The following is a 24,061-nucleotide window of genomic DNA, read 5'->3' as shown; positions in this document are numbered from 1 at the left end:
GGCTCCAGAGGCCCACCTCAGCCTCCTGAGTAGCTGGGATTATAGGCGCTTGCCAGCACACCAAGCTAATTTTTAAATTTTTTTAAAGATAGGTCTTGTTATGTTGCTCAGGCTGGTCTCAAACTCTTGGCCTCAAGCGATCCTCCCACCTTGGCCTCCCAAAGTATTGGGATTACAGGTATGGGTGACTGTGCCTGGCCCAGACTTCCCACTGGTAAGGACCTATGTGATTAGACTGGGCCCACATAATCATCCCAGATAATCCAGGATAATCTCCCTATCTCCAAGTCCTCAAAATACTCATATCTGCAAAGTCCCTTTTGCCATGTCAATTAACATCATCACAGATTTGAGGATTATAATATATCTTCACAGGGCCATTATTCTGCCTACCATACCACCACCACCACAGATGATGCTTCAATGCAAATTCTTATATGTGTCCCTTTAATGGATCTATATACAAATGTACTGGTCATAAGGTCTGCATAATAATTGGACCAGGTAGTGTCAGACTGTTCCCCAAAATGGCTGCACCAGCCTACATTCCAACAATAGAATCTGAAATTCCTGTATCTTCATGTCCTTGCCATCATTTGGTACTACCCAGCTTTCTCATTTTTGCTGGTCTCTTGTAGGTATAAGCTGATCTCATTGTTGCCTTAATTTGCATATTAATTATTAATATTAAAAGTTCTTCCTTGCCCTTAATTCACAAAATTACTTATCTTACTTTTTAAAATTAACTTTACATTTTACCTTTCAATTTTGAATCTTTCTTTGTCCAGATAGTGACGCAGTTTTTTTCCAGTTGTAGTTACGGGATCTTGCTATGTTGCCCAAACTAATTTGGAACTACTGGTCTCAAAGGATCTTTTTGCCTCAGCCTCCCAAAGTGCTGGGATTACAGGTGTCAGCCACTGTGCCCAGCCAAATTTTCCTAACATATTTATACAATCCATTTCCCCCTGTTGTTTTAAGGTGCTCTCTTTGTCATATATTAATTTTCCAGATATTCATGTTTCAATCTTTGGGCATCCTTTTTTACACAGAAGTTAATCTAGCCATTCATGGACTTGCATTACTGCATATAAATTGTAGAGGAAGTTTACCTCTTAAAATACCAACTGAAGGCCGGGTGCGGTGGCTCACGCCTGTAATCTCAGCAGTTTGGGAGGCTGAAGTGGGTGGATCACCTGAGGTCAGGAGTTCAAGACCAGCCTGGCCAATATGGTGAAATCCCATCTCTACTAAAAATACAAAAATTAGCCGAGCATGGTGGCGTGCACCTGTAGTACCAGCTACTCAGGAGGCTGAGGCAGAAGAATCGCTTGAACCTGGGAGGTGGAGGCTGCAGTGAGCTGAGGTCATGCAACTGCACTCCAGCCTGGGCGACAGAGTGAGACTCCATCTCAAAACAAACAAACAAACAAACAAACAAACAAAAAACCAATAGAAATTTTTATTCAGATCACATCGAATGAGCTGGGTGCAGTGGCTCATGCCTGTAATCCCAGCTACTGGAAAGGCTGAGGTGGGAGGATCACTTGAGCCCAGGAGTTCAAAGCTGCTGTGAGCAATGACTGTGCCTCTGTACTCCATCCTGGGTGACATAGTGAGACCCTGTCTCCTAAATAATAATAATAATAATAATAAAAAATGCATATATATATAATTTATGGATTCGTGGAGAGCTACCATCTTTAAACTATCTCATCAAAGAACAGGGAATTCCATTTATTCAGATTATCTTTTTTTTTTTTTTGAGACAGAGTCTCACTCTGTCAGAGTGCAGTGGCACGATCTTGGCGCACTGCAACCTCTGCCTCCCAGGTGCAAGCAGTTCTCTGCCTCAGCCTCCCGAGTAGCTGGGATTACAGGCGCCTGCCACCATGCCCGGCTAATTTTTGTATTTTTAGTAGAGACAGGGTTTCATCATCTTCGCCAGGCTGGTCTTGAACTCCTGACCTCATGATCCACCTGCCTCAGCCTCCCAAAGTGTTGGGATTATAGGCGTGAGCCACCATGCCTGGCCCGGATTATCTCACTCTTTTATTAGAATTTGAAAGTTATCTCCATAGAGGCATTACATATTCTTAAATAATCCCTAGATGTTTAATGACTTTTATTGCTATTGTGGATAACTCATACTTATTTTTCATTGGTTTTGGTTGCTATAGAAAAATGCAATTGATTTTTGTAAGGTTATCTTGTATCCAGCAACCTTGCTGAATGCTCTTATTAGTTCTAATAATTGATACTGGGGTTTTTTTTTTGGTAGCTTAACAATCAGATGTGATTGCTTTATTCATGTTTTTGCAAGGCACTGTGGTATGGACTAGAAAAGTTGGAATGACACATGAAAGACAACAGGAAAGTCATTGTGAGGCAGGATGCTTTACTAAATTTTTTAAAGAGACAACAAATGACTTGCTCTGTCACTCAGGCTGGAGTGCAGTGGCACAATCATAGCTCACTGAACTAATGAACTCCTGGGCTCCAAGCAATCCTCCTGCCTCAGCCTCCCAAGTAGCTAAGACTACTGGCATGTGCCACCGTGTCTGGCCAATTTTTAAATTTTTGGTAGAGATGAGTTCTCACTATGTTGCCCTGGCCAGTTTTGAACTACTGGCCGCAAGTGATCATCTTGCCTCTGCCTCCCAAAGTGCTGGGATTACAGACATAAGCCACAGTACCTGGCCTATATTTTACTAATATTTTAAAACCTATTACCTTGTTCACTTTTCCTTCTTGCATTTCAGCCTTTCCATCCAGGATCATTTCCCTTAATAGCAAACATGTAGGATTGATTGTGTTCCAGTCATTGTTCTTAGATATGTTTGTTCTATCTGAAGAACAGCCTTTAGAATTTCTTTGGATCTCAGTTTTTGTTGTCTGCTTTTTGTTTTTTAGGGGGTGGATGGGGGACGGTGCAGTTGTTATTGGAAGGAATTTCTGGATAGAAGCATAGAAGTTCTTAAACTCATGAGAGTATAAGCCATGTCTCAGGGAGAGAGCAGCAGTGGGAAAGAGGGAAAAGACAGAATCCTGGGGGGGCCCAGAGCTCACATATTGATCTTATGATCCTTCCTTCAAGAGATGGTGCTCATGGGACTTGCAAGGCCAAGGGCCAGAGCCAATGCAGTGGAGGTTCCCTGGAGGGCTTTTGGGAGGAGGGTGCCAGCCTTATGCCAGCAAGCACATGCCAGGCGATGCTACACTTCTTTTATCCATCTTCTGTACCCCCCAAACCCAGCCCTAGGAGGACAATGGATCTGCCCAGAAATGACTAAATATTAACATACTGTTCTGCTCCACCATGAGACAGGGAAGACAATGGGCGCTCCAGGCATCAGTGACTGATGGAGGATGCAGCACATAGAGGTTAACTGCTATGTTTCCTGCTGCTATCAGGTGTGGCTGCAATAAGCCAGTCAAATGCCTGAGCAGAGATGCTGGATCCAAAAGCTCAGAAAGAAAGGAACAGTGGGTCAACAGCTGTGGCCTTAGCTGAATCTTACCTTCCTCTGTTGTTGGATATCCCTTGTGGAGTCTGTGGAAATAGAAGGCTTTGAGGGCCTGGAAGCAGGGGACCTGGGAGACAGAGCCAGGAAACTGCCTGGACCCGTCAGAGTTCATGGCTCAGGAACATTGCTGTGACCACAGCGTTCCCAAACAGGAGTCAGAGGCCCAGGCCATATGTTTCATGCTTTTTTCTGAAATGTACTGCTCTCCCCTGCCTCTCCACCAAGGCATCCTCCTCCTCCTCTTTTTAGCCACCTGGAACCCTGTTTTCTTCCTCCTAGAATGAAGAACCATCTATAGAAAGCAACACATGAAACCATTTTCAAACTGACTTTAATCATGTTTTGCTGCCCAAATACTGTACATGCAGAAGCCATGTGAAGAATTTTCTCCTCAAGGGAATTGGCAAGAACGTTGTACGAAACAGCCGGCAGTCCCTCCCAGCTGTGCACCTGCCACCCGGGAACCACAACAAGTTAGGAAAGATGCTGCACATAGAAAATGTATAGAGCACAGATATAAAAGGCTAATTGCTTCTTATCCAAACAGTGTGCTTGTCAGTCCCTATCAGCTATCTCTCTCTTTGCAAGATGCATTTGGAAAGTCTAAAAAAAGGGGTTCTCGCCTTCTGTGAGTTTATATGCTAAAGGAGTTGGTTGAGCTATCAGGCCCACTCTTCCTAAGGAAGCAGCCGCCCTGCCTTCTGAGATGATGTCTGGTTAAAGACATTCTGGAAGGAGTGGTCTGGAGGAAGGAGTGGTCTTAAGAAGCAAACTACTTTGAAGGGAAATAAGTTCCCTCTCTCCTCCCATCAGAGAACATTTCCTTTAGAATTCTCAGATCTTCAACTCTCCTGCTGATGTCATCCCAGAAGCAGAAATGAGGAAAGACCCAGCCTCATCTGCTGGCGGGGACACTGACCTACTCCGGATGTAGCTGAGGCTGTGACATCACATCAGCACCTTGAAAATTGTCCATTGTAGACGACCCTTCATTATGTCTCATCATCACACGAGAATAAAAGAGGGAGGACAAACCACGAAGAGAGGAAAGCAGAGTCTGTTAGGATTCCCAGAGTTCTTGTCTGAGGCAGCATCTGGGCGTGGACCAGATGAGGGCCTGCGCCCAACCTGGGCATCAGGGGCTGGAGGAAACCAGCCCACGGAGACAGGAACCAGGTGCACCAGGCTCGCAACCCTCATGTGCTCCGGATCAGAGACTTTTAATTAAAACTGGGAGGGAACCATGGGGAGATGAGCTAATGCTCCCATTTTGCAGATGAGGAAGCTGAGGCCCAGAAAAGTGAGGAGCCTTGCCCAAGGTCACAGTTTCTGGCAAAACTGTACAGAACAGCCTTTGATTCCCTGTAGCCAGCTGTCCCCGTCCAGATCACTGGCTAATGGGGTGGATGCTCAGTTGCCCCTGGAATTCCCAGGCCCCATTCTGTTAGCCAAGCTGACTGGAACCCAGGCTCAGGGACCCTTCCTGGCATCATTGTGAACTCCTTGGGAGGTCCAAGGCCCTGTCCTTACTGGCCAAGTTTCCAGCCAGAGCCCTGGAAGGGTTTCCCAAAGCAGAAACACTCATGCTTTTCAACAAGCACCTGCCCCAAGCCAGTCTAGACCCCTGAGAGAATGCAACTTTCTCTCACTGATGTGGCTTCCCTCACAGGCACAGCCATGCTGGGCCCACACAAGCCCAAGCTCAGGGTTCGGGGGGAGGGGAGGGAGGGAGAGTTGCTTTGCTACATGGAAAGATTAAGCCCTTTATCAGAGAACAAGGTCCCACCGTCGGACATGCCAACATCTGAGCCACGTTTGTGCAACTCAGCCGGCAGAGTTGGTGCCCAAGGAGGCCAAGTTGCTCTCTTTGGCATCACTGACATTGCTCTGAGATGCTCAGGCACGCTTTTAAAAGAACCCTTTCCCAGCCAGACCAGGCCAGTCCAGCCCCCATCAGGCCTCACCTGATTGTGTGGGCTTCCCCTGCTCTTCAATCATGCTTGTTTTGTTTTGCCCCAACCTCTTCTGACGTGAGTGAAAAGGTTGAGGGAGAAGGCAGGGGGGATGTGTCCACATTTTCATCTCCTCCCTGACCACTCAGTGAAAGACAGTCCGGTAGAAGAAGCAGCATTTTAAAGAATCTCTTTATGTGTCAGGATACTGGAGAAGAAAACTCTGAGGAGTGGAAGAGAAAGGTAGGAGGAGGCAGGGAAGCAGGCCTCTTCTTTTCCATCTCCCTGCAGCCACTGCAGAAACACTGCTGGACAACCTTCTGGCCCTGACTGATGTGCCATCTCTCCAGCCAGGTGGAGGGCAACTCATCTACAACATCAAGCAAAGGCAGCACTTTCTTGCAGAGTTTGCACAGTGCTAGAGGCAACCAGAGAGACATAAAAGAGGAGCATCACTAAAGCCCCATTGCTTTCTGGGCTGAGGAAGATGGGGAATATGAGGTATTGGGAGGGCTGGAACCCCAGGGGAAGAGGAGCTCAGCGTCTCCTGGGCCACAGGGCATGGAAGAGGGACCCTGGTTGCATGTCAGGGCTCCTGGTAACATAGGCTAAGATTGTGCTACATTTCATTTCCAAAGAAGTACCCTTGGAGGTCTTTATTGTCTTTAAAAATGGAGGCTTCTGCTCTCCTCAAGGCTGGCAGTAAAGAAGAGATCAGAGATGCTTTCCTGGTGGGTGGCATGACCATGGGAGGACTGGCTTGACCTCAGTGTTCTAACCGGCAGTGATTCCACGGGGAATGAGCTCTATGGGTGGTCTTTCTTGGAGCTCCTGGGTTCTGCCTCAGCCCCCATGAAATGCTGGCATTGCCTAGGACTTGCTGCATCCCAAGAGCCTCCTAAGTGCTCCTTTCCTAGTAGAATTGGGTGGTAGAAGAAACCAGATGGGGAGTGATTTTGGAGATGGTTCTTCCCTGAAGGATCAAGTTCCCCTTGTCAAACCAAGACTTGGCTCCATTTACTGGAGCCTTTTTCATACCAAAGACCCATTGCAGGGAAAAGGAGTCTATGAAGAAAGTAGGACAGAATGAACAGAGCAGAAATACAAAGACAGACGCTCTGAGTCATCCATCACTGTCCCTGCCCACAACCCAACATACTGCAGGGCCACTCCTGTCTCTGCCATATGCACGGTGAACCTCGCCTGACCAGAGGAGGTGGAATGACAAAGAGCTCCATTCCTGTAACCACTGCAGGGTTTCATCTGGGTGAGGGGGCATTTGGAGCCAGGACACTGAACCCGGCAGTGACTTGGCCCCAGGGTGGGAGACTTCTGGAGGGATCATGTTCCTTCCTTCCCCACCATCCCTCCTCAAACAGCAGATGCTCCCCCACCCCAGCAAACACCAGGAGTTACACCTGCACATCCACCTCTTCTGGGACAGGCTAGCTCCAGAGTGGCTTTTCAGACAAGCCCCTGCATCCAGGATGCTGAGAAACAGACCCTTAAGTCCAGCCACACTGCATCACACAGACATGTCAGCCTCGCACAACTTTACCCTCATGGGGTAAAATCCAGGTGGGGATGAGGAACTTATTTGGTGCAAAAGGTTAAAAGAATAATTCCCCAAGGTCGATTTGGGGAGGAAATTACCTTCTTTTAGAGAGGTGGAAGAGCGGAGTGGCCCAACTGCTGGGCAGTTTTGGCAGCCGGGGATTGTAGGTAGGTCAGCCCAAGTTACCAGCACATCAGGCCCCTCCTCCAGCTAGAACCTCCCCTGCGCTAACCCTTCCCCAGAGGCAAGGGGCACCACGGCCTGGAACCCCCCAGTGGCAGGCCTCTCTGCAGGCAGCTCCCCACCAGAGGAATGAGGGTATGGGTAGCCCCCACTTCCTGGGGTGACTGCTGGTCTGGGTATCACCACTCAGTGCTACATCAGCAAACGTCTCTACTGTCCTGTGGGTCACTAACAACCCTATCATCCCAAAGGTGCAGAGTATTTTCACACCACTCTGACAGTGACTGCTGTAGAGGTGAATAAATCATAAACAGGAGATTAAAATACCCTTTTGCAAGGGACTTTCCTTCTTGATCCTCCACTAGGATGGAGGAAGACAGAGCCCTTTGTCCATTTCTAAGAACTTGACGAACGCAATGGGCCTGGGGAGAGCATTTCTGCCTAAAGAGAAAACTCAGCCCAGTGGCCTCCTCCCCATCTCTATGCACCCAATGGCCCCCTTCTCTGATACTAGAAGAATAGAGGCTCAGGCAGAGACAGGAGCCTGGGAGCTAACTCTGTTCATTTCCTTCCTGCCCTTACCCATTTCTTGTCCTGTGGGCAGGCCAGGTGGGGTTCTGGCTTCTTCCCCTATCTTTCTTGGGAGGAGTTACAGGATTCTAGCTTCAACCCAACACGGAACCATGCCAGCCAAAGAGGCCCTTTGGGCTGAGATGGCCTATCCACAAGCCGCCACTGCCTCCATGCCCCTCTGACTTTGGTTATGAATGGAGGCCCCAAGTCATTCAGGCCCCAAGACCTTTCTACTTCTACCCCAGGTAGCGCATCCCTGCCTCAGGTGCTGGGGCCACAGCAATTTCAGCACCTGGGGATAATGCCTGGGGAGAGGTGGAAAGAGCGCCTTCCCACACCTCCACTGTCCTGCTGCTTTCTTCCCTACCGGATACAAACCCAAGGGCTGCTCTGTCCATCTCCTGAGCAACCTCTTGCCTTTCACCCTAGAGCGGAGGAGGGACAGGGACAGGTCTGGGCATTCCTGAGTCAGACTTCAGGATTCCCACGGGACAGATTTCACAGGGTCCAGTCCAGGCAGTGGTCCCCACCAATAGGGCCCAGTTGTCAAATCAAGTTAGGGTTTGAGTGGCTGTGAGAAGCTCCAACCAGACATGGGTGAGAAAGCAAGCAGAGGCAGGTGAGTGCCTGGAGCAGATGGCTCTGCAGAGGGCAGCAGTGGGGCACAGGAGAGCAGGGAGGCTCAGGGGAGGGGGAAGTATTGCTTAGACAGAGCTGGTGATGGTGGCAGACGAGAGTCCGGAGCCAGGCTGCTGGAGCCCAGCTGAGTCTGAGCTCCCAGACAGGGACCCTGGTCTGGAAATGCACAAAAACTGGAGCCCCAAATGAACAACTTCATGCAGCGAATCCCCAAATGCCAGACGGGATCCTCAGCAGTGGCGGGGAATAAGTCAGCCTCAGCCTTCCTTATTCCGGCAAACAGCCCTACCCACAGCACCTCCTTACCGAGTCATGCCCACCAGGAATGAGCCCCAAGGGGGTCAGGACCACCCTCAGGGCCTCAGGAGGACTGTCTGCTTTAGCAGCTAACATGCCCTCTTGCGGCTGCCTGCCCAGGCCCACCGGCAGAGCTCCTTCAGCATGGCGGAGTGGGGAGGCTTGAAGAGACAGGAGATGAAGAACGAATGCTAAGGGGGCACCTGGCCAGGAACCCTGGAACCAAGACCTCGTGCTTCACTGGAGGAAGGAGGCGGTTCCAGCCGCACAGAGAAAGTCATTTCTAAGCCCTCAGCCCGCTGCCCCCCACCCCGGGTACCCTCTGCCTCCCCAGGGCCCTGGCCAGGGAGCTAGGTGGGCATGCTACATGCTGCAGAACGCATTCAGTGGCAGGAAGAGCTGCCGGAGCGGCTCTGGTGGGGTGGGGTTCCCAGAGGGCCTTCCGTGTGGCCAGCTGCAGCGGATGCTACATTCCTCAGAAAACAGCGGCAGAGCCAGGAGAGTCAAGAGTGGCACAAAAGACAAGACAGAAAACAAAGCAGAGACCACCAGGAGCAGGCACAGGTGGAGAACACACAGGCTCTGCCCCGGGCCCAGGACCAGGCAGCACCGACCAGTGGCCGCGTGCCCCACTTCCACCACTGGAGACTCCTCAGGGTGAGTCGTGTCCACACAACACTCCTTTGGGTTTCTTTTCAACAAGATACAAAGAGACGTGGAGACATATCAGCCCAAGTCGTCACCAGGAGTGACTATACCCAGACAAATGAACAGATAGAACGTGGTCACGTACACACACACACATGAACACACGCACACACGCACACACTACAGTCTCCACTGCCAGCTGGGATGAGCCCAGTAGCCAACAGGCATGCAGCAGGACAAGGGGTCCAGAAAGACACGAAGACTATGTACAGGGGAGGACATGGGGCCAGCAGGCACCCCTCCCCACACCACCATCCTGGCCTCTTCCTGACATCCTTAAGAGCATGAGGGGCTGGTGGCACTCTCCAGGGAAGACTGGGACAGGCGCCTCGTGAGGGATCCGAGTGTGGAGTCTGCCACTGAGGAGGTGGGGAAGAGTTTGTACCAGCCGGTGACCGCGGCGCTCAGGTCCAGCTCGTCCAGCATGATCTGGGCCATGCCCATGAAGCACTTGTGGTCCATGCGGCCATAGTCTCCCCAGACAATCACCTGCCAGGAAGAAGAGAGGGAGGGAGTGAGCCACCTCCCTGACTCCGGGACTGTGCAGCAGGCCCGGGAACCTACAAGTTTCAGCAGGGTACAGATGGAACAGAGGGAGCCAGAACTCAGACTGATTTCACACAATAATTTACTGAGCACTTGAGGTGTGTTAGATACGATCCTATGGATTTTACCTAGATTCTTTCTTCCAATTGTTATAACAAGTCACGTAGGTAGGGGTGCTCTGTATCATTATTTCCACGGAGGAAACTGTAGCTCAGAAAGGTTAATTAGCTAACCTAAAGTTGCAGAGTAACTTGTGGCAGAGCTTGGATTAGGACCCCGGCGTGTGACTCCAGAGCCTCCCAGCATTTCAGATAACAGCCTTCCCCAGGAAGGGGCAGACTGAGAGTTCAGGACCTGGCCATAGCTCTAGCTGTGCTGCTGGCTTGCCATGGGACTTGTGTAAGCTCCATGCCCTCACTGGACCTGTGTTTCCAGCCACACCACTGGGAGAGAGGAATGGATTCGCTCAGTGATTTTCAAACTTATGTTTTCACTGGTGAATCCTTTTCTAAGCAGACACCAAAGATTATTCTTCCCATTCCCCAAAGCCTAGGGTTCTGCAGTTCTTTTTTATTTTTAATTTTTAAGAGACAGGGTCTCGCTCTGTCACCCAGGCTGGAGTACAGTGGCATAATCATAGCTCACTGCAGCCTTGACCTCCTGGGCTCAAGCAATCCTCCTGCCTCAGCACCTAGAGTAGCTGGGATTACTGGCACAGGCCACCATGACCAGCTAATTTTTTTTTTTTTTTTCATTTTTTAGAGATGGGATCTTGCTATGTTGCCAGGCTGGTCTCAAACTCTTGGGCTCAAATGATCCTCCTCCCTCAGCCTTCCAAGTCTCTAGGATTATAGGTGTGAGCCACCGTGTCTGGCTCTGCAGTTTCAATTTACAATTCCAAGGCCCCTTGCCACAGAACCATCTCAGCCCGGAGGAACAGCCCTAGATGAGAAGTTGAATGGCCCAGACAGTCCCTGGCTCTAGCCTCCTTTCTGTCGCCTTCATGGCCTCAGGCAAGATCAGCAGCCGCCACCATGGCCGTTAATACTTAGAGAGTAGCTGTTTATGTGGCAGGCACTATGTAAGGCTCCCTACATGCACTCCTCTGTTTAATCGTCACAACATCTACCCATGGCTAATGAGTGCTGAGCTGGAATCTGAACTTAAGACTGAGCCCAGAGACTGATCCCCCACTGTGCTTTATCCCCACATGACCTCAGGTTCATCTATGAAATGAGCATGAAGATCCCTCCCTCCCAGGACTGTTGAGAAGGGCTAACAATACCAAGTGTGCAGAAGGCCTTTGTTGCTTTCAAGTATTTGGGATGAGAGTCACCTGGCCTAGGCTCACCCCAAGCAAGTGACTTCATCTGTAAGAGACTCTGTTTCCGTAAAGTGGAGAGAATCGCACCTACTCCACCGGATCATCTGCAGGATGAAGTGAGGTCGTGCTTGGAAAGCACCTAACACAAGGCTTGGCACAGACCTGATGTGCAATGAACATTAGCACTAGGGGAAGGAGGAGGCAGTGGTCACATGTGTCCTGGTTCTACCTACCAGCTGTGCAACCTAGGGAGCAATTTGGTTACCCCCAAAACCTTGGTTTCCTTATGAATCAGCTGGGGACAAGAATACCTCACAGGGTTGTGAAAGTAAATGAATAATGCAAATTAATGCACCTACCACAGCACCTGGCACAGGATGAATCATAAATGAAAAACTTCAAATTACAACTTCTAGTCTGTGAGTCCACCCTGCCCTACTCGCCCTGTGACACCCACCTGCAGCACCTTGCCCTGGGGTCCCTCGTCAAAGAGCAGAGCCTGCTGGTACAGGGGATCACAGGTCTTCTTGGTCATCTTTGTCTTCTTCTTGGCCAAGCAGGCCCCATTCTCCAGCAGGTAAACCTTGATATAGGTGGCTAAGGGAGGAGAGAATGTATGACAGGGAGGGGTCCAGAACAGACAGCTATGGCCTGCCCATCCCCTAACTGCCAGGTGATCTTGGAGGTGAGCAGGATGCATGGAATGAGCCAGCCAATGAACAGCAGGCAGAAGAGGTGACTCAAGTACTGGTTCCTCTATCCTCCCTTACTCCCCACCCTAGTCACTGGCCTTCCAGGCAAGCTGTGACTCTACTGTCAAGAATCCCGATTTAGGGCAGAGGGAGCTGATGACCTGCTAGACCCAGAGCTCGGCTCTATGCCCCTCCCTGTCAGGACCCCATTTCCAAAATCCCTCACCTGGGAGGGATTTGGAGCCTGGTTTGGGGGTCAGGCCCCGAGCTTCAATCACTTCCACCTCCAGCTGGCCACTGCGGTCCATGATGGCAATGTGCACGTCTCCTGAAAGGAAGAAGAGGGTGAGTCCAGGCAGGGCCAGACCAAGGGGCAGGCCAGCCAGCTGCTGTGCTGAATGCCAGCCTGTGGAGGAGGCTACATGATCACTAGAAAGGGAACAAGATGGCACCAACCACATGGGTCAGAACTGCTCTCGGGAGACCACTTTAAAGCAGCTGAGGGCCCTTTGATAGGCCCCTTAGGGTGGGGTGGGGTGGGGTGGGGGCATGACCATTAGGGCCATGACTGGGTGACAACAGATGGCTGCCAAACCCCCGTCTGTGTCTGGCTAACTGGGAGGCTCCTGTTTTACTGAGCAGAATAGCAAACTTGGGGACAGAGCTTCCTGTGTCAGGAAGACAGGGGAGGCTGTGGGCTCAGTGGCTGTTCTTCACATCCCCATACATCTGTGTTGAAAGAACATCCATTTGAGGCCGGGTGCGGTGGCTCACACTTGTAATCCCAGCACTCTGGGAGGCCAAGGCAGGCGGATCACGAGGTCAGAAGATTGAGACCATCCTGGCTAACATGGTGAAACCTATCTCTACTAAAAGTACAAAAAATTAGCCAGGCATGGTGGTGTGCACCTGTAGTCCCAGCTACTTGGGAAGCTGAGGCAGAAGAATCACTTGAACCCAGGAGGCGGAGGCTGTAGTAGGCCAAGATCACACCACAGCACTCTGGCCTAGGCAACAGAGGGAGACTCTGTCTCAAAAAAAAAAAAAAAAGAAAAGAAAGAAAGAAAGAACACACGAGGCACTATCTGGCAACAAGGGTCTGCTAGTGCATTACCAGTGGAGGCAGGGAAGGCCAGCAGACTTTCTGGGTGTGGACAGCTGAGAAATCTTCACTGTACTCCCATAGAATGGATTATCCAGCTGGGGCAAGGTCTGTGTGTGGAGTTATGTCAGTTACCTGATTTCTAGGAACTCTTAGCTTTGTTCAACATTGGTTGGCGGAATTTGGAATTATGTAGTAGTCAGTCACTCAGAACAAAGTGAAGTCCTTTACAGGGGTGCAGAATCATAAGCCTGGTCCAGAAGAATCAAATGGGCCAGACTTTGAATTCAGTCACCCATTTTTAGATTCTCTGAGCCATCATGCAATTTTTGTATTTGTATACTAGAGAAGACAGGGGTTTACTAATTTTTTTTTTTTTTTTTTTTTGAGACGGAGTCTCGCTCTGTCGCCCAGGCTGGAGTGCACTGGCGCGATCTCACCTCACTGCAACCTCCGCCTCCCGGGCCCACGCCATTCTCCTGCCTCAGCCTCCCGAGTAGCTGGGACTACAGGCGCCCGCCACCGCGTCCGGCTAATTTTTTGTATTTTTAGTAGAGATGGGGTTTCACTGTGTTAGCCAGGATGGTCTCGATTTCCTGACCTTGTGATCCGCCCGCCTCAGCCTCCCAAAGTGCTGGGATTACAGGGGTGAGCCACCGCGCCTGGTGGGTTTACTAATTTCAAGAGACATCCTGGAATTCATCCACCTCCATCCAGCTATTCCTGACCTCCTTGTGGGGAAGGGAGAAGGGAAGGCCTTGGGAATTAATCTCCAGGTCTCACCGTAACATCACTAACGAGGTGAATAAGGCAAACCTGTCCTTCCCTGGTCTGATACCAGGGGGTACCACACACAAATGGTCCTGGCTGCCATGGCACATTAGCCTTGTGGAAGTGGCTGCCTCCTCTCACTGCTGCCCAGCCTGTGGCTGGGTCTAGGGCTGTGAAAAGCAGGCTCCCCAGACCCTTAAGAGACTGAAAACAAGGTTCCAGCCCTTGAATTGGATTTGGCTAATTCCCAGCCCTTGCTTTCGGCTGACCCTCACCGTCTGAGGGTCCCTATCAACTCCTGTTCCATCAGGCAGGAGCTCCTGGGCAGGAGCTTTTGAGGGCATTGCAGTGGAAGGAGTCCTGGCCTGGAATGGAACTCCAGCTCCACTGCATGACTCACAGCAGGACACTGCACTCGGCTTCCTCATTTGCTGGGAGGGTCAAAGGCTCAGCACTGTCCTGATGGGGGCTGAGTAGGGACATGTGAGTCAGGCGCTGCTCAGGTCAGACTGAGGGGAAAGGGGTGGAGGCGAGGAGGCACCTGTGGAGGAGTTATCCCGGGGAGGAGCTGCTGGAAGCCAACACAGCCAACACCTAAGGGAGGGAGGAGGCAGGGAGGCTCTGTCTGAGAGCTCATGAAATAGGCCAGACTGAAGCTAACAGGACCAAGTGTAGGCTTCAGGAAGTACCATCATCCCTCAGTATCCATGGGGGATTGGTTCCAGAACCCTACCCTGCTCCCACCCAGGGATATCAAAATCCTTGGATGCTCCAGTCTCTAATATAAAATGGCAGCTGGGAGGCCAAGGCAGGTGGATTGCCTGAGCTCAGGAGTTTAAGACCAGCCTGGGCAACACGGTGAAACCCCGTATCTACTAAAATACAAAGAAAAAAATTTAGCCAGGCATGGCAGTGTGTGCCTGTAGTCCCAGCTACTTGGGAGGCTGAGGCAGGAGAATTGCTTGAACCTGGGAGGTGGAGGTTGCAGTGAGCCAAGATCGTGCCACTGCACTCCAGCCTGGTGACAGAGCGAGACTCCATCTCAAAATAAATAAATAATAAAATGGCAGCCAGGCACAGTGGCTTATGCCTGTAATCCTGGTACTTTGGGAGGCCGAGGTGGATGCGTCACGTGAAGTCAGGAGTTCGAGACTAGCCTGGCCAATACAGTGAAACCCCGTCTCTACTACAAATACAAAAATTAGCTGGGCATGGTGGCACATGCCTGTAATCTCAGCTACTCAGGAGGCTGAGGCAGGAGAATCACTTGAACCTGGGAGGTGGAGGTTAGGTTATGGTGAGCCAAGATCACGCCAGTGCACTCCAGCCTGGGCAACAGAGTGAGATTTCATCTCAAAAATAAAATAAAATAATAAAAATAGCATAGTGTTTGCATATAATCTATGCACATCCTCTCATATGCTTTATTTTATTTAGTTTTTGAGACAGGGTCTCACTATATTGCCTAGGCTGGTCTCAAACTCCTGGGCTCAAGCAATCCTCCAGCCTTAGCCTCCTGAGTAGCTGGGAATACAGGCACAGGCCACTGCAACCAGCTTCTTCTGTATACTTTCAATCACCTCTAGATTACACTGGTGTGCCGCATAATGACATTTCAATCGACAATGCATCATATACATGACAATGGGCCCATAAGATTATAATGGAGCATATATAGAAACCTGATATATGGTACTTGATATTGGCATTGCAGATCAAATAGGGGAAATGATTGATATTCAGTAATGGTGCTAGGATATATGGTTTTCCATGTGAAAAAATACATATAAATTAAAATATATATATACACACACACATACCATCTAGGTTTGTGTAAGTACGCTCTGTGATATTCACACACTGAAAATGACTGTACTTATAATACCTAACACAAAGCCTACATATCACTTCATTTGCATGGATTCGGGGTAGTACTTGGCACACAGCAAATCAAGTTTTGCTTTTTGCAACTTTGTGAAATTTTTTTCCCTAAATATTTTCTATCCAAGGTTGGTTGAATCCACAAACACAGAACCCATGGATACAGAGGGCCAGCTATTCCTAGCTGCAAGGAAGAGTGATAAGAAAATGACTAAAGGGCCTCTAGGTGCCAGGCGCTGTTGGGTATAAGTCAAATAAGCCACAGTTCCTAAGCAGTAAATTGAAATACCTCATGCAAAGCATCTAACAGGAGCTCAGTAAAGTATTGTTAGATCATAGAACTCAAGTGGGTATTATCATTCCCATTTTAAAGATGAGGAGACTGAGGCTCAAAGAAGGGAAGTGACTTGCTTAAGATCACAGAATTGGTGATAGAATAAACTCTACAATGGCCAATGAAGGGCCCCCACTGAGCTCACCCTTCCTGTCTCATGGTCACCATTACCCCCACTCAACCTGCCCTCAATAAGACTCACCCATGGGTGGTGTTGCCAGTGTCTGTCGCCCCACAATCTGAGCTGGTCCCAGCCCATCCAGGAAATCGCTGAACTGGCTTTCAGCCCCCAGACGGGTGGTGGGGAAGATGAACCTGCAGGAGGAGGCAGAAGGATGCATGAGGGTGTCAGGGCAACCTGAGGATGAAAGTATAGCTGGCAGGCTGCCATGCTCTGCCCCTGGGGCCCTGGGCATGTCCCTCTGTGCCTCAGTTTCTCCTCTACACAGTATGATTGCACTACTCTGGGAAATGAACAACTGTTCATTTCTGCATACTAAAGAAAAATATTTTGATGTCACTTGAGAAAATAAACTAATAACAATAACATAATGATGCTATTTAATCCTTAAGCTCCAGGGACTTCTGAAGTGACCCTTACAAGGCAGGGCTTGCTGGATACCTGTGTCCTCACTAGGGCATGACAATGCTAAGAACCAGAGACAAAGTTCAGAAATTTCAATGCCCAGAACAAGTTATAAGAACTGAGGTCTAGCCGGGCGCGGTGGCTCAAGCCTGTAATCCCAGCACTTTGGGAGGCCAAGACGGGTGGATCACGAGGTCAGGAGATCGAGACCATCCTGGCGAACACAGTGAAACCCCGTCTCTACTAAAACTACAAAAAAAAAAAAAAAACTAGCCGGGCACGGTGGCGGGCGCCTGTGGTCCCAGCTACTCGGGAGGCTGAGGCAGGAGAATGGCATGAACCCGGGAGGCGGAGCTTGCAGTGAGCTGAGATCCGGCCACTGCACTCCAGCCTGGGCGACAGAGCGAGACTCCGTCTCAAAAAAAAAAAAAAAAAAAGAACTGAGGTCTGAGTTGACCGTAAGTTTGAAATCCATGTCAAACATGAGGTGGTGCCCAGAATAGCAGCTAAGACCAAAATAACACAATTACAGGGTTGAGGTGAATGGCAAGTGATGGTGGATGGTGATTGTTCCATGACTGTGGGGGGGTCTAGAAACAGTAACAAGAAAAGCTGACAGTGATTGGTAGCTGGCCAGGTGCCAGTGGTGTATTAAAAGTTCTACAGGTGTTATATCATTTAATCCTTATAACCACTCTGTGTGGTAGGAGCTATTATCCAGTCTTACAGATGAGAAAACAGAGGCTCCAAAAGGTAAGATTGCCTTGCCTGCAAAACAGAGATGATGCCCAACTCATCGTCTTTTTTTTTTTTTTTTTTTTATATGTTGAGGATTTTATATGTTGAGGATTAGGGCAGATGGAAAGTTTCAGACAAACAGAAAACACTAAATGATAGTTCTGGTTGCTGCTGTTGTTATCATCAAGGGAAACGTGCTACTTTTCTCTTGTGCTCCAGTCTAGATGTTCTGGGTGTGGCCAGCTGAGAAAGGACAGATGAGGGAGGGCTGGCCCTGCCAACTCTCAGGGGCTATGATAGAACAAAGGTCTAACATCTCCTAGAAAGGCCCAGGCTGCTGGCTGCAGAGATAAAAGGCTATCCAAGGAAGAATCTCCTACTAGATAGTTTGGCCTTGAGTCTCCCTTGTCTAGTGGCAGGCAGGGAGGAAAAAGTAGGCTGTGTATGCTTGTCAGAGACAGCCTGTGTTTCTCCCTGACTAGGCCCAACCTCACCCCACGGGGAGGGGCTTCAAGGCCCCACTTTTATTGACCATGGTCAACAACAGCCTAATATCACATTCTTAGGACAATGATATCTGAGAAGGTTAAATAAAGAAACTTAGACTCTCAAGGTCACATAATTTTAGGAGCTGGATATAGCGTAGAGATTGTGAACACAGGTCATGGAATCAAACGGCCTTAATTCCAATTCTGACTCCATCACCACTTAATAGCTGTGACCTTGGGTAAGGTGCCTCACCCTCTTCCTCTCCCTGTTTCTCCACTTGTAAAATGGAGATAGTGGTAGTACCCACAACCCTCAGGGTTGCTGTAAGTGTTAAATGATCACTGTTAGGCTGGGTGCAGTGGCTCACGCCTGTAATCCCAGCACTTTGGGAGGCCGAGGCGGGCGAATCAACTGAGGTCGGGAGTTTGAGACCAGCCTGACCAACATGGAGAAACCACCTCTCTACTAAAAATCCAAAATTAGCTGGGTGTGGTGGTGCATGCCTGTAATCGCAGCTACTCAGGAGGCTGAGGCAGGAGAATCACTTGAACCCGGGAGGCAGAGGTTGCGGTGAGCCGAGATCGCGCCACTACACTCCAGCGTGGGCAACAAGAGCAAAACTCCGTCTCAAGAAACAAGAAACGAAAAACAAGGCCAGGCGCGGTGGCTCACGCCTGTAATCCCAGCACTTTGGGAGGCTGAGGCGGGTGGATCTCTTGAGCTCAGGAGTTCAGGACCAGCCTGGGCAGCACGGTGAAATTCCGTCTCTACAAAAATTAGCGGGGTGCATTGGTGTGCACCTGTAGTCCCAGCTACTCCTGAGGCTGATGCAGGAGAATCACTTGAGCTTGGGAGGCGGAGGGTGCAGTGAGTGGAGATCACGCCATTGTTGCAATCCAGCCTGCCTACACTGTGAGAGTGAAACCCTGTCTCAAAAAAAAAAAAGGCTGGGCACAGTGGCTCACGCCTGTAATCCCAGCACTTTGGGAGGCTGAGGTGGGCGGATCATGAGGTCAGGAGATCAAGACCATCCTGGTTAACACGGTGAAACCCCGTCTCTACTAAAAATACAAAAAATTAGCCGGGCATGATGGCAGGCGCCTGTAGTCCCAGCTACTCAGGAGGCTGAGGCAGAAGAATGGCGTGAACCCGGGAGGTGGAGGTTGCAGTGAGCGAGATCGCGCCACTGCACTCCAGCCTGGGTGACAGAGCGAGCCTCCGTCTCGGGGAAAAAAAAAAAAAAAATTAGCCAAGTGTGGTGGCAGGTGCCTGTAGTCCCAGCTATTCGGGAGGCTGAGGCAGGAGAATGGTGCGAATCCGGGAGGCGGAGCTTGCAGTGAGCCGAGATCGCGCCACTGCACTCCAGCCAGGGCAACAGAGTGAGACCCCGGCTCTAAAGAAAAAAAAAAAAAAAAAGATCACTGTTCCTGGTCTAATCACAGCCGGCAGATCCCAGTGTAAGAATGACCTATCTGAGATGCCCAGGCATGCTCTGCACATGGGAAGATGTAATAAATGCTTGAGAGTACTCGCATTCGTGGAAGTAGGTGCAGCAGTGAGGCACACAATCACTGAATCTCAAACAATGGAGCCACAGAGTCCTGAGCCTAGAAGTCACTGGGCCTTGAAGCAGAAGCAGAAAATCTTAGTCATACAACTATAATTTCATAGACTTGGAAGAGATCTGTGGGAATATCTAACCCAGTGACTTTCAAATTTTTTAATGCAACCTACATGTAAGAAAGATTTAACATCATGACCCAGGACAGATCTGTGTGCATCTATACATAAAAAATGGAAACAAAAATTCGCAAGGCAATTTATCCTTACTTCATAAGATATGCCTGTTTCTTTTTCTAATGCTGGTTTTGACCCACTAAACCTATTTTATTTCCTGTCTATGAGTCACCATCCATGGTTTGAAAAACACTGATCTAGTCCAATCTCCTTCCCTCAGCTCTAAGCAAGCTTCCTTGAGAGAACATCACTCATCTGGGTCACAACAATGGTTTTAGATTTAAAAGGATTTTAGGGCCACATTTTCCTTTCCACTCTTTCCTCTGGAGCAGGGCAGTGTGTGGGTGGTGGGAGATGGGAGGTAAGGGTCTCTTCCTGAAACATACAGAAGGAACTGATAGCTCCTGGATATCTGGATATTCCAATGGGAGCGATGGAAGACCTGGGGTCCAGGCAGAGTGTTGAGGGGAGAGGTATGAAGGAAGGCAGAGACACAGAGGACCCAGACATTTTAGTTGGAAACAAAACAGGGAGGCTTTCCCACCCTGCCCAGTGGCTCTGTGACTGGAGGACCGAGGAGGAGGGAGGGGACCACAGCGCGGGGCTGCACGCACGTGCCGTCGGAGCTGTTGCTGTTGGTGCTTCCGTCGGTGGACTCCCGGCTGCCCTGGCGCGTGACCCGGCTCCGCATCTCCACCGCGATGCCCGTCTCCGTGCTCCGGCGGATGTTGCTGCGCAGCTTCTTGGTGGCCCCTTCTGTGACCCCCCCCGCCACACAAGCACAGAGAGGGAACAAGGTCAGATTATGAATGGGGCTTCTCTTAAGAGTCCTGCCAAAGTCACTCTCTTGGCATGGGGGGGTTGATGGGGAGGATGAGCAGGGCTCTGACTGGAGGCAGGGGCATGGCTGAGCTGACCTCAGAGCTGGCCCTGCTCAGGGCACTGACGCTGACAAAGCAGACTAGAAAGATGGCTGCAGGCAGAGTCATGATGGCGCCACCAGGCAGAGCCACAGATCTGCAGCCGGGCCCGCGCCTCACCCTCATGAGGCTCCCCTGACGCCCACCTTCCCGCTCAATTTCAGCCCTTGCCCCAAAGGTTAAGTGTGTCTCCTCCCACTCTCTTCTGGAAAGTTCATCTTCTCTGGGATTCTCAGACTTACTTTCCCTCTTTCAGGCACCCTCAGACCCTATCACACCCGGACCTCACAACTCACCTCTCATACCTCTGGTGGCTCTATAGGAAAGTCCCCATGGGAAGCCTGACCACTCTCAAACAAACCTGCCTTCTCTAGGTGGGGCTGAACATGGAGAGGACATGTGTGGAGAGCTGGAGAGGCCATTAGGGAAACAAGACAGAGAGGGACTGCTGGGTTGACCCAAATTGCCTTTGGCTTTGAGAAAAGGTCTGCAGAAGAAGCCCGAAGCTGGCCTGTGAGAGCTTACCCTGTGTCTCTGTGCCTCCTGCTCAGAGGCTCTCGACCCCCATATCCTAGCCTCCCTCTCCGCCTTGCAGGGAGCATGGGACACTCTCCCTCTCCCAGCAGCACACCATCCTGCCTGGGTTTCCATGGCAACCTCCTCGGCATTGCAGTGTGGTCCCTCTAGACACCTCTTCTCCTGGGGGGGTGGACGGGGGAGACGGGCTGAAGGTTTGCAGGGACTTCCCCCGCTGAAGCTTGGCAGCTGGAGCAGCTTGATGGGGAGGGAACTGGCCCTCAGATAGGAACTGCACCAAAGGAACCATTTGCTGTCACTGGTTAGAGGCCAAGTGAATTAAGAGTGGAGTTGCCTACAGGGAGGGGGAGGCCAGGGCAGGACAGGCAGCACAGCCCCTGAAAGCAGTGGGGAGCAGGGAGCTGGTTACCTTGGCAATTCTCTCCCACCACACCCAGTGGTGGGCTGGGGAGGGGATGTTCAAGACCCCAGCCTGGGAAAAGGAAGACGTTATTCCTCCTGCTTCGTCTGCTTGTCTTTCAGAAAGTCCCTATTGGAGGAGGGCAAGCTGAGAGGTCTAGGATCACTAGTGGATGGGAGGGTGGGTGGTGGAACAGGCTGAGAACAGGGTGCAGGGTGAGGAAGAATGTCTTCTCTGAAATCATCCCAGCTTCTGGGATACTGGAATCCCTGACACCATCAATATGTCTGTCTGTCTCTCTCATACACACACACACACACACAGAGTCACATTAGCTCATACATATTTTTTTCACAAAGAGAGGCATAGGCAGACATGCACGAGCAGCAGCAATCACATATATAAACACAGTAATCTCATACACGAGGCTACATGCATATTTATATCACAGTCACACAGTCACAAATGGTCCTACCAGGTCTTGGTCACACGTACACATGATGTATTCTGTCACCTTCGGTCAAGTCATGGATACATGATCTTTGCATGTAACACTTGAAGTTGAACCCTCCCATTCATCACACATGTTGATGAAAACCCACAAATGGTGTCTGACCCACCTCACACACACAGGCCTGGGTAATAATGCTGGTGTGTGGGGCCTCCCCCTGTCCATGGCCCCTAATTCTACATCATCTCTAACCCAATTAGAAGACAGATGGGTCTGTGGGGGCTCCCTTGCCTTCATATCTCTACCCCATAACACACAGCCTGAGGCTCACCTCCTCATGACCCCAACCCTCCTCTTTCAGAGTTTAGGGAAACTTAGACCCATTTGGGAGCAAATTTGCCTTCTTAGATAAGACTTGTCTAACCCAATGTGAGACCCTGAGTCGGGGAGTCACAGAATCCTGAAATCTTAGAGATACGTTGGCTACCCCTCCCCCAAATTTCACAGATGGGAAGCTTGAGGTCCAGGTGCCGAGAGAGCTGGGACCTAGATCAGGCCCACAGACTCCCAGTCTGCTGTCATGCTCTTTTCACTCCCCTCCCAATCCCCCATCTAGTTGAGAGGTGATTCAGCAGAGATGAAGTTCCATGACTTTAGAGGGAGGAGAAAGCTCTTGCAATCTCAGAGACGATCCCTCCACTGGCTTCATACATGTCCATACAATCCCTCCACTGGCTTCATACATGTATAGTCTCAACCCCTGCTGATTTAAGGAATAACTTTATATAATCTCTCTCTCTCTAGAGAAACAGGCCAAGTTGCCTGAAATAATTCTATGGGCCCCAGAGACCAAAAGACTCCAGGAACCATCCCATCTGTCCCATTACAAACAAAGGAGGGGCACTCACACCCTGTACCACCACTCCCTATGGCATCTTCTGGAATGGTCCTGAGCCCTCTCTCTACCCTGACCCAGATCCCGGAGTCCAGAAGGGGAAAGCCGCTGTCCCTGGTACTGAAAATACTAGCTCTGTTTGGGCAGGGGCTAGGACAGCCCAGGATGGTCCTCTGTAGACCCAACCAATTGCCAGACCAGAACCCACCTGTGTCCTGGACCCAAAGCTCTGACCCCACCCTCCTCACTGCTCCCACGACTTAGTGAATGTTAGATCCAAAAGGAAACTGGGAGAGAGCATTTTAGCTCCATTTTACAGAAGAGGAAACTGAGGCCCAGCGGAAAAGTAAATTTCCAGAGGTCCTATGGTGAGTTACAGAGCCAGGACTCACCCTCTAAAGTGAGATTTTGTAAGTCCACTCTAGGGCAACATGAGGAATAAACTGGAAGAAGGCAGGCAGGAGGCAGGAGAACTAGAGAGGAGGGTGGTGCAATCGTCCAGGCTAGATATTATGGGTCCTGTACTAGGGCAGGGGCTTTGAAACAAAGAAGGATGGGCAGGGCTCTAGCCAATGCAGAGTATGGACACACCAGGAGGAAGGAGGCCCTGGGAAGGGCAGACCTGAGCCCAGAAGACCGAGTCCAGGAGGGGAATTCCTCCCAACTTCACACAGCCCAGCCCTGCAGGGAATGGAACTATCCCATCTGTTGGGAGTGGGGGCACCCTTCTAGGGTCTTTCCCAGAACAGTTTCCAGAGCCAATGCCCATGAGTCTGCCTCATATATTCCTCTGGCACCAGATGCTCCCACCCATGAGGAGGGTCCGAGCTGGGATACTGGCATCCTCAAGGCATGGGGGCAAAAATGGAGAAGGAATTCTAGATGGAGAGGAGTATGCTACAGGGAAGGAGCAGAGGTATGGAGGCTGAGAACTCACTTCTCTTTTGGCCTTATGGTACAATGGCAGGTAATAATAATAGCATCAACACTTCGCTGAGTGCCTACCCTATGTACCAGGCATGAAGCTGGGTGCCTTTGCACACCCTATCTCATTTAATCCCCTGGACAACTCTGCAAGGCATGTATCACTGTCCTCATTCTAGGAACAAGGCAGCAGGCTCAGAGAGGTGAAGTAACTTGCCTTAGTCACCCGGCTAGTAAATGACAGGGGGTGGATCTGAACTTGAGGTTGTTCTCCAGGGACATGCTTTCTCCCCAGGCTCT

The 24,061-nt window shown here is 50.3% G+C and overlaps 1 protein-coding gene across 3 annotated transcripts in view; it reads right to left on the bottom strand.

Moving 5' to 3' along the window:
* Nucleotides 1–3,841: 3,841 nt before the first annotated feature.
* LOC105494814 (regulating synaptic membrane exocytosis 3) overlaps nucleotides 3,842–24,061 on the bottom strand; it is a 46,884-nt gene continuing 26,664 nt past the window's right edge. Inside the window, exons 4-9 of one of the 3 annotated variants that reach the window (XM_071095268.1) lie at nucleotides 20,249–20,390; nucleotides 16,287–16,399; nucleotides 12,223–12,324; nucleotides 11,762–11,901; nucleotides 9,820–9,923; nucleotides 3,842–5,897 (exon numbers count right to left, since the gene is read on the bottom strand). In XM_071095268.1, the coding sequence (XP_070951369.1) occupies nucleotides 5,858–5,897; nucleotides 9,820–9,923; nucleotides 11,762–11,901; nucleotides 12,223–12,324; nucleotides 16,287–16,399; nucleotides 20,249–20,390 (641 nt within the window). In that variant the 3' untranslated portion in view covers nucleotides 3,842–5,857. Of the gene's footprint in view, nucleotides 9,924–11,761; nucleotides 11,902–12,222; nucleotides 12,325–16,286; nucleotides 16,400–20,248; nucleotides 20,391–24,061 lie in introns of all 3 variants that reach the window. The other 2 variants (XM_071095267.1, XM_011763672.3) reach the window with 2 other exon arrangements.

Source organism: Macaca nemestrina, chromosome 1, assembly GCF_043159975.1.
Source record: "Macaca nemestrina isolate mMacNem1 chromosome 1, mMacNem.hap1, whole genome shotgun sequence".
NCBI lineage: Eukaryota > Metazoa > Chordata > Mammalia > Primates > Cercopithecidae > Macaca > Macaca nemestrina.
The sequence above is the reverse complement of the archived record's forward strand: the minus strand, read 5'-3'. Positions and strand labels throughout refer to the sequence as shown.